General features: G+C 39.5%; 1 protein-coding gene across 1 annotated transcript; it reads left to right on the plus strand.

Moving 5' to 3' along the window:
- The first annotated feature begins 4,930 nt into the window (after nt 1-4,930).
- Nucleotides 4,931-7,482, plus strand: LOC127804269 (uncharacterized). The gene has a single exon (XM_052341104.1). The coding sequence runs from the start codon at nt 5,254-5,256 to the stop codon at nt 7,243-7,245; it is 1,992 nt and encodes a 663-aa protein (XP_052197064.1). The 5' UTR covers nt 4,931-5,253; the 3' UTR covers nt 7,246-7,482.
- The last annotated feature ends 3,631 nt before the right edge of the window (nt 7,483-11,113 follow it).

The raw sequence follows: 11,113 nt of genomic DNA on the forward strand, positions 1-11,113 counted from the left end.
TATATCATATGTAATACAAAAAAAAAAAAAAAAAAAACACAGACAAAAAATTAAAAAATACACCATATCATTAATTATTATAGAGACTCTTTATGTATTGTCCATTCATATATTTTAAATTTATTATAGCAATGTATTGTCCATTCATTTTTTGTGATTTTTGTGCCTTACATTGTATCTACAATTATAGAACTTTAGAATTTTATGAAAAGTAATGTTATTTGTACATTCAGATTAATACTCATATTGACATTTTATTAATTAATTATTAATACACCCTTTATTAAATTATTCAAGTGAAGAGTATATTACTTGTATGAATTACTAATATATCCCTCATTTGAATAATTTAACTAGAGATGTATTGGTAATTGATTAATAAGGTGTCAACATAAGTGTTAACCTAGATGTGCAAATAGCATTACTCCCACATAAAATATCATTTGAGAAAATATTATAACTTTTTGGCTTGAAAACATTAGTGAGATTTCCTTCCAAGTATAAATGAAGAAACAGTAAGTAACAGTGGGATTTTTTTGACAATTTGTGGACAGGAAAATAAATTTAAAAGAAAAACATATATAAATACATGCACAGACTGTAGAGAGAAAAAAATATACAAAATATATACGTGGCTCGAGTACTTGTCTAAACCCATCATATATATTATATACCATACGTGAGATCACTTCACCATATGAAAAGATATATTTTAAAATTTTGAGTTAAATAAACATATCAAGCACTAATATTCCTCTTATTTGAAGAATCCATGTTTAATGTGACAACTTTTTTAGGTTGAATGTCAAGACCACACTGCATGTATTGTTAATCAATCCTCCTACCCAACCTAAACTTAACAAGATACAGCTAATTACAATCTTATTAATTTAAGATCCACCTAGTTAAACGACACTTGAGTGTCATCTATGATTGCGACATTAATACCAGTTAAATTGACACTATTTACAAGCTACAACCATATCTGTGTGCCATTTTTGCAGAAGGCACTAGTCCGTTGTAATGATATATTAAGAATGAAGGACCAGCTGATAGCTAGGTTATCTTCTATCAGTGAAAGAGTGGTCATGTGAATCACTACTAGCCCTCAAGGAGCCAACACTGATGATATGCCCCTGCTTGTTTTTGTTTTTGTTTTTTTTTCTGAAGCACCAAGCAGAAGATGTGGAAGCAACCAGCACCCTGATGCAGCAACAAGCAGCTTCTCGTGTCTTCCTTAATTGACATGACCATTGCTCTTTCTCTATGTGTGCTCCCAATTATATATGTGTGTGTGTGTGTGTCTATATATATATATATATATTCATCACTGTACTGTGTGTTGATGATGATGAACAGCTGCTTTCCTTAGACAGTTTTGTGGGTCCTGCAAGCTCCAATTAATATTTCAATGGCCATTGAAGCAGCCTGCCTGAGAATCACACAAACATGCAAAGCCCACAATACGTGGCCTTTTTCTCCCTTTTCAATTATTTCGTCCATGTAAATGAGAGGCTGTCCCCTTCTCAATGTGCATTGAAGGGAGGGGATGCTTCCAGGAAAGAGTGCCAATTAGAAACTGGCCAAAGTATCCAAACGAGATCGAAGAATCACTGTATCTCATCTTACTGCAGCTCTACGTCCAGCCAAACGACCACAAGAAGCCACGTACCCCAAGGCTGGTTAACATTATTTCCTTGTTCCACCTCTGTCCTTCCTTCCTTGTTTGTTTTTTTCCACATATATAGGGTTCTTCAAGTACAGCATATAAGGCCACTTCTTGTTTTTGCTAGCTTATATACTTACTTGTAACTGTCATCTTGCTCTATGAGTCATAATCCTATAAATCTTCCCACCGTCGCATTTCGCTGCACAATAATATTGCATCGTGAATAGAATCTAAAAGTATAGTGCTCGATCGATGGAAGCACGTAATTAATGGAATATATGTGAATAATCTGTAGTAGATATGGATGGTTTCTTGGAGTCGAGAGAATGAAGTAGCTAGGTAGGTGGGTAGGTTAATGGAGGTAGCAACGATGCGTACGTGCATGGCACTTTGAGGAAGAAGGGTTTGCCAGCTCGATGGGAGTGAGTTTCGAGGGGGCTTCAAAATTAATTACGTCCAACCACCAAAACCGAATCCCTTCTCCCTGGCCCTAATAATTAGATTAATTGGATCCTTAATTAGTTACACCTACTAATTTGTTTAACTATATATGCACAATCATAACCCCCCACGTTCTCCTTCAACTCCTTTTGTCAGCAAAAGCATTCCACTCTTCACCGAATTAATAATATTGTTAATTAGGCTGCAATTTTTTTTTAAATAAATTTTCTTCTTTTATTTTTTTTTTCTCATCGATCCCAACAACCTTAGTCATTGGATTCTCAACAAAACCTCCATATAAGAGTCACCGCCTAATTATGAACCGTACTAATCTATTGGATTGGCTCGCTGCTTGGCACTTAACCTGGTCCTTAGGTCAGATCTTGACCCAAAAGCTCAGATAGCATTTAAATCGAGATTCTTACGCCAGTAACTGATTCTATCAACTCCGAACAATTCGTAAGCTAATTTTCATCAATTTGTAATCTTCATTGAAATCCAGGATTTTCGAGAATAATTCTTATCACTACCATGCATCTCGACCCTCTATCCTTTCATGACAACCGGCGACACGCAAGATATCTTCATCTCTATATAAGTTAGTCTCATCACAGACTAATATATGCTCTTTTCAAATCTTACCAACACTCTGAGATTTTGAATCCTCATTAATTTGAGCATCGGAGTGCTTCCACCACCTTACCATGAAGATCATCAGATCGTGACATTCCGTTATTGTTACATCCAATCCTACCAACCTCGTTGAGCCTGAAGAACAACTTCAAAGAAGAAAACCGTCTTGTAATTAAAGATGGATCCATTACTTTCAAAGTGTCTCACCATGATCCTCTCTCTCTCTGGTGGTTAGATTCATTCCTACAGAATCTCCTGTAATTTTATTTTGAGTCTTTTATGTCCTTACAGTCTGTTTGTTTTCCAAAGCAACCCTATTAGGTCAAAAATATTAAAAATAAACCCAAGGGAAAAGAAAATAGAGAAGGGTAACCACTCGGGCTGGCAAGCTAAGCTCCCTGTTCAGGATCGGTTCTAGCTGGTGGATTAACAAGGACAATCATTTTTGTGTGGTGGGTCGATGCACATGCAGTATCCATTGCAGTTTCATTCATTGTCTTTAAGCTTTACTTGTTGTTGCAGCTTTTAGCCCAACTTTGGAAATTATTCTCAATCCAGCACCATTTTAGAAATTATTGTAAGGCCACTACTTTCGGTCACACTTACAAGTCCACATCCTACCCAAAACAATGCTAACTCAATTGAAGAAGACATTCGCTGTAATATAAAAATGAAAATATTATTTTATTATTAAGTTTGACACTTATATATATAGTAATACTCCACATTAATATTTCATAATACTTATGATTTAATACAAATATAAAAACATTAATGAAGAGTGTCAAATGTCAAACTTAAATATTCAAATAACATTTTCGATACAAATAACTCGAGGAATGGATGAACCCCCCCGGGAGTGATATCTCACTCTTTTTTGTGTGGTTTACAATGTCTCCTTCAAATCCGTTAAAATTTGTACTTTTATATGAGAATAAATTTTACTAAAATAAAAGAATTTATTTTATAAAACTAGGGTTATTGTTTGACACAAGATGTTGTGTATTGAAGTATTGATATTGTGTAAAGTATGAATGAAATGGAGATGCAGATGTTACGATGAATATGTAATCATAAAAAACATAAAATTAAAAATAAGATTATTCAATAAAATACATAAGATACGATGATAAAATTATATGTGACAAGACTAATAAACGTTTATGTGAGAAGAACGTATAAAATAGAACAAGTATTTAATAAAAGAATGATTATTCTTTTCTCAAGATGGTAGTCGAAATTAGTGTTTCTAAGTCAATTTTGCCCGTGCATTAAAAGTTAAAGTCCCCTAATCATTGCCGTCCTTAATTAGTAAAAGGAGAGGTAAAACATAAAAGGAAGAAAAAAATTAAAGAGAGACGCATAGGTATGATACAAATTAGGGTCTTACAAAAAGAATTATGGTTAAAAATAATTAACAAGATAAAAGACAATAAGGGAATTCTAGAATAAAAACTTTTTAGTATATTATTGAGAATGCCCATACACTACTCCTACTTACTTCAGAATGATCAAGATGACTCCAAAAATTACAAGAGAGAGAGAGAGAGATGCCTTCTTGGTAAGAATAGACCTTGATTATGTGTCGATTATAATTTGATAAATCAAGCACGGTTTCAACAAAATAGGAATGTTTCCTAGTGCTTCATATGGTAAATAAATCTTCTTAAAGTTGAGAGGACAGTTTCTGGCAAGTACTTGGCCCCAAAACGTTAAGTGTATTAAGTAACTGGTCGTCCCTAACTACATCACAACTGGCCCCAACCTCACCTAAAAGAGGAGTTGCAAATGCCCCTACCCCACTTCCAACTTGGACCCAATTTACGAGTAAATTTTCTTCGATTTCCTGTTTACGTCATACAGACACATACCAAATCAATCTGAATCAGTTTTATATTCTTTCTTTTTCCTTGAAAATTTCAAAGCGGAGCAACAAATAAAAAAATATCACGAAAAAAAAGAAGAAGAAGATGACAACTAGAGAGCGAATCAAACCCCATCACTACTCACTCTTCAAAGGTCAAATAGAGATTTTCTTTTTCTTATTATTATTTTTTTTTAAAACTTGGAAGTACAGCCACTGTTTAATTTTCTAGGCTTTTCATCTGTGGGTCCGTGGGCCCATTATATAGATTGGTGGTTAAAGATTGACAGCTATCAGTTGATAAATTATATGTTGTGAATTTGTCTACACACACACCTATACCTATTTGACACCGAAGATTGAGGGAGGAATCGAGCGAGCGGCGAACGCAAAAGCTTTTACCTGAGAGAGAAAACGCGTTTGACCTTGTAATCTCCGTCGACTGCCATGGCAGTATAGACTCTTTCTCCTCTTCGCGCCACCATTCCCTTCTCCATACTTCCCAACTCCTTTAATGTAAACTGCCAACAAATTACAAAAAGATCCCACAAGTCAGTTCCCAAATCCAAACCCCTTCGATTTTGATTCAAATCAATAAATACTCACCGCCGGTGGGTTGTATTGATTGGGTTTGATCTGATTGTCAATGGCGGACAAAGTGAAGCAGATCTTGGCGAAGCCGATTCAGCTGGCGGACCAGGTGATCAAGGCCGCCGACGAGGTCAGTTCCTTCAAGACCGAGTGTTCCGACCTCAAGTCCAAGACCGAGAAACTGGTGGGTCTGCTCCGGCAGGCGGCTCGAGCCAGTAACGATCTCTACGAGCGGCCGACTCGCCGGATCATTGACGACACGCAGCAGGTGCTCGACAAGGCCCTGACCCTCGTCCAGAAGTGCCGAGCGCATGGCATGGTGAAGCGCGTGTTCAACATCATCCCTGCCGCCGCCTTCCGCAAGATGGCGGCGCAGCTCGAGAACTCCATCGGCGACGTCTCCTGGCTGCTCCGGGTCTCCGCGTCCGCCAGCGATCGCGACGACGAGTATCTCGGTCTCCCCCCCATCGCCGCCAACGAGCCGATTCTCTGCCTGATATGGGAACAGATCGCGATTCTCTGCACGGGGTCGCTGGAAGACCGATCTGATGCCGCGGCCTCGCTGGTCTCGCTGGCCCGCGACAATGATCGCTACGGCAAGCTCATCATCGAGGAAGGCGGTATCGGGCCGCTGCTGAAACTGGTCAAGGAAGGGAAATTGGAGGGCCAAGAGAACGCCGCTAGGGCCATTGGGCTTCTCGGACGCGACCAGGAAAGCGTCGAGTACATGATCCATGCGGGTGTCTGCTCTGTGTTTGCGAAAATCCTCAAAGAAGGTCCGATGAAGGTTCAGGCTGTGGTGGCGTGGGCGGTGTCGCAGCTCGCCGCCCAATACCCCAAATGTCAAGATCTTTTCGCCCAGCACAACATCATTCGCCTTCTCGTTAGCCATCTGGCTTTCGAGACTGTTCAAGAGCACAGCAAGTACGCCATTACCACTAAGTCCCTCCATGCGGTTGTGGTGGCGAGTAATAATTCAAACGCCAACCACCACCACCTCAACAGGGCTAATAACAATGCCAATGAGGACGATGATCCCCAGGTCCAGAGCAAAATCCCGCATCCCCTGGGGAATAAGCAGCCCAATCAGATGCACGATGTGGTTGCCAGTACAATGGCCATGAATGCACTGTCTAAGTCCTGGCAGGCGAATGGCGTTAATCAGATCAACCATGCCAGGACCAACAGCAATGGCAACATCAACGCCGTGAAGCAGACTCATCAAGTCTATCACCATCACAGTAACCATTCGCTGTCCGGGGCTAGCACTAAGGGGAGGGAACTGGAGGATCCCAGTACCAAGGCTGACATGAAGGCAATGGCTGCAAGAGCCCTTTGGCAACTTGCCAAGGGGAACCCGCCCATTTGCCGGAGCATCACTGAGTCGAGAGCTCTGCTGTGCTTTGCGGTGCTCTTAGAGAAAGGTCGTGAAGATGTTCAGTACAATTCGGCCATGGCCTTGATGGAGATCACAGCAGTTGCTGAGGAGGACGCTGACTTGAGAAGATCGGCATTCAAGCCCAATTCACCTGCTTGCAAAGCGGTTGTCGATCAGTTATTCAGGATCATTGAGAAGGCTGATTCAGAGCTTCTTATCCCCTGCATTAAGGCTGTTGGAAACTTGGCTAGGACTTTTCGCGCGACTGAGACACGAATGATAAGCCCATTAGTAAGGCTGCTGGATGAAAGAGAAGCCGAGGTTTCTAGGGAAGCATGCACCGCCCTCACAAAGTTTGCCTACACCGAGAACTATCTCCACCTTGACCACTCCAAGGCCATAATCAACGCTGGCGGAGCAAAGCACTTAATCCAGCTTGTATATTTCGGAGAACAAGTTGTTCAAAGTCCTGCAGTGGTTCTCCTTTGCTACATTGCAATGCATGTTCCAGATAGTGAAGAACTAGCCGATGCCAAGGTGCTCACCGTGCTTGAATGGGCATCAAAGCAAGGCCACTTTGTCCAGGATGAAGAGGTTGAGACATTGCTACAAGAATCCAAAGGCAGGTTGGAGCTTTATCAATCCAGAGGTTCAAGGGGATTCCACTAATTCAAATCAACTTGTCAGATTGTCTGCTATTAGATAAGAGTCTCTGTTTATTTTTCTTCTGCTTTGGTCCAACGGAGTGTACATACAATTGTTTGTTTGCAATTGTTTAGGAAAAGTCCTAATTGTTTATCATTCTCGTGTGTTCTACCTGTGGAGTTCATTGTAACTTAACTAATGCTCTCTGGTGTAACAGATATCAAATTTGATACATGGATAATCAAATTATCTTTTCCTTTCCCTTCTCTTCATCCTTGCAAAATTGCCATTTGTTGGCTCTACAAGGTCTGGAAAGGCAAAGTTGGAACTAGAGAAAGTGCCTTTCTAGTGGATTTTTGCAGGTCCTTTTCAGATGGCAAATTAGGAATGAAAATTTGAGTGAGTTTTTGGACCATTGACCTTGTGTATATGTTATGGTTAAGAGCTGCAATAAGGTACTGCCCGAAGCAAACACATTGAATTCGACCATCACTTCATTCGTGAGAAGGATTTCTTGTTGTTAGCAGCTAAAACACTATATATCGATTCTTCCTCATGTGCGTGGGTGGTATCTAAACGATTGATTAATGTTTGAAAGAGCTTGTATTCGTACTACCTCTCTAAGACCCTTTTCTCAAAGCCTCTCCTTTTTCAACTCCTGACCCCCCATAGAGGCAAATTCAGTTGGTGAGCCGAATGATGGGCAACTATCTCCTGCAGTTTGGAGAGGATTGAGCTGTTAGTTAGTACCCCTTGGTTTCGGAGTGGACCCTTTTACTCTATTTTATTATATACGCTTAGAGAAGAGAATGCTTTTTGATACACCTAGGACATGGTTCCTTAATCTAGGATATCTACCAAACTCACAGGCCGAAGGCATTTTGGTAAAGTTACACCGAAATCTATAATGTAGGCGAAATAGACTACATTTGTCTGCCACTATTAGATTTCACTCAGCTTAACCAATGAAAATAAAGAATGGTAGTCCTCAAAATGGATGCCGAAGAGAAAAAAACCAGAAAGGCTCGTGCTTTTTTGTGTGTTTTTTTTTTTTTTACTTTATTATTTCATGCTGCTTTTTAGCTCATTTTCTGGAAATCCAGACTATAAAGAGAGAAGCCCTGCCCAACAAGGTCAACATGTACAAAATGAATCTAGCTATCAGTTCATAATGGCAGGTCTTATTTCCTCACTGCTTTTTAGCTAATTTTCCGGAAGAGGTCGAATCCAGCCCATAAAGGAGAGAGAAACCCTACCAACATGGTGAATGTGTACAAAAAAGAATCTAGCTATCAGTTCTTAAGCAACCAGCCATTTATTTGGATGCAACTTGGGTTTTCATATAACACTTTCATGAACAACCTTGGTTCGTTAAATAAGTTAAAAACAATAACCAATTCGAACAAAAACCTCCTGGAACAGCTTCCATGAATTATTACATTAGATGAACCTACAAGTGCAGAAGAGATCTGCAGGGCCAGAAACTACACCAAAGAATAAAAAAGGTAGCTCAGGCCTCAACATCTATCCAGTCATTTTCCATTTCAACAATTGAAAAGGATATTGACGTGACTTACAAGACGCAGCATCTTTATGATCATGTGACTGGGCCAAGGCAATGCCATGATGCGATTGCACGAACATGTGATTTGGCCAGGGCAATGCCCGCATGGCATATTCCAATAGTAATTTGTCTCCCTCTTCAAACCATAAGCGAACGACCAGAGTTTTGATTACCCGTCCCTGGAAATAAAGAGAGCAATAATTTTCAATAATTTGAGGAGCAGATGATGTTAGCCTTGGGAAGTTATGGCTATGGATTGCCACCAAAGAAAGAACACACGAATAAATCTGGAACAAGATATGTGTATCAGAACACCATGATGGGTGACTGGCTGTAGCAATATAAAATATTACATTGCTTGATGCTCCACATTTGGTACAGAGTCCATGAATGAAAATGCTGATCGTTGGACATTGAACTAGATAAACCATCCTCATTTAGATATCTAAGACCAGAATAGATGCCAAAAATATTGCGAGTGGGAGCTAAGAATATAGATTAGTATGAAACCAAGCATCAGTATGCACTGTGCAGATGGAAGGTTTTATGACAACTGCTTCATCAAGGCTATGCTAGTCCTTCGATCTCTGTAAAAGAAATATAGTGACCAAAAACTAGCATTCAAAACCTTGACATGATTTGATAAAATAGAAACATCAACCCAACTACGAATCCATGAAGTATGACATCAGTTATGTATAGAGAATCAGAGATTATGTGCAACTAACGCTGGAATAGGATCTGCTACATCAACCCAACTATCCATGAAATATGACATCAGTTATGTATACAGATCGTGTGCAACTAACACTGGAATAGGATCTGCTAAGTAACCTACTAAGAGCGCGCGGTTTTATCACTTCAGAAGTTAAAGATAATTGCATTCCTTTAATCAGTGCAATACTTTTCCTGAGTAACCAAATAATATGTATTGAATTACTATTATTAGGAAACGCATCTGAAAATACACAAAAATAGAATAAAAAGACAACTTGTGAGAAAGTAAAATTTTCAGATCCAGTTGTAGCACATGGTCCATTGTGGTGTTGGTTGGACACTTGGGAAACATTTTATATCATAAGTTCTTGCTTGATTTTCGAAGAAAAGTAAGGGGAACTCAAGCAGAAGTTAACCTTAATGTTCTTATATTTGGTAGGCAGTGTAGGAGAAGAGGTAGGACAATAGGAGTTACCTCAGGGATAGTATCCAATCATAGAGTCACATATGATTCGTGCCAAGGAAACTGTCAGGCACACAAAAATATCCTGGTGTCCACATTCTCCGCTTTTTATTCATTTTCCATTATATTCAAGCAACCTGCATGTGATTATGAAAGAGTTCTGGGGCAAAACTATTTGAAGTTGATGCTAGTTTTGTCAAATTCATGTGTCATGTACTAGCAATGTAAGGGGGGGATTCCGTAATTAGAGTATACTATAGAGGGAGACTAGTATAATTAGACGTTACTGCAGTGAAGGGTTGTACCAAGTTAGTTTCAGCTTTAGTAACTTGTACATTCCAGTACATGTAAGCGGTTACCCGCACATGGGTGGTTAGAATCAGCTATAAATATGAGCTGGTTACACCCTCGAGAGCATATATGAAAAATCTTGGAATTTTCTGAATATTCTCTCCCTTTTCTCTCTTTCTCCCTCTGTTTTCTACTCTTCTACCCCCTCTAAATCTCTCTTATCTATCTCTTTCTCTCAATCCTTCTTACTTGATCAGGAAAGAATTAGTCAGATCCTTCAAGACCTGACAATTTGGTATCAGAGCAACGCTATTGGGTGGTGTTCAGTTCCTTGAAGTTCATCGCCATGGAAGATGGAACCAGGATGAAACAGACGGTGTCCCAGTTGCAGCAAGTCACGACAATGATGGTGGATATGCAAACGCGGATGGGGACTTTGGAATCCTCAATCGAAATAGTGGTGGTGTTGGGGCGAGACAAGTCTCGGCCACCTCTAACAATCAAAATCCCAAAAATAGAGCCTCAAATACACAGAAATAACAATAAGAATGCAAAAACGAACACAAAGCGATTTACTGTGGTTCACCCGTTAATAAGGGCTACATCCATGTTGAGCTCCAACGATGAGAGCTCACTACACTATCGAAAAAATGGTTACAGCCTCAAAATATACATCTCACGCATTTACTCATTGTACAAACAGAAAAGCTCTATAAATATGCCCCATAACCACAACAAATAAAGATTAGAGGCAAAACCCTAGAAAATCATAGAGAAGAAGAACTGTATAGAGAGCTATTGTAAACTGAAGAGAATGAGAAAACCCTAAATGGTATAAACGATTGGAGGTTGTGCTA

Source organism: Diospyros lotus, chromosome 6, assembly GCF_014633365.1.
Source record: "Diospyros lotus cultivar Yz01 chromosome 6, ASM1463336v1, whole genome shotgun sequence".
NCBI classification, from domain to species: domain Eukaryota; kingdom Viridiplantae; phylum Streptophyta; class Magnoliopsida; order Ericales; family Ebenaceae; genus Diospyros; species Diospyros lotus.

What these genes read in the sequence shown, in the direction of transcription:
- LOC127804269 (XM_052341104.1), top strand. Translation starts at nt 5,254, where the DNA reads ATGGCGGACAAAGTGAAGCAGATCTTGGCGAAGCCGATTCAGCTGGCG.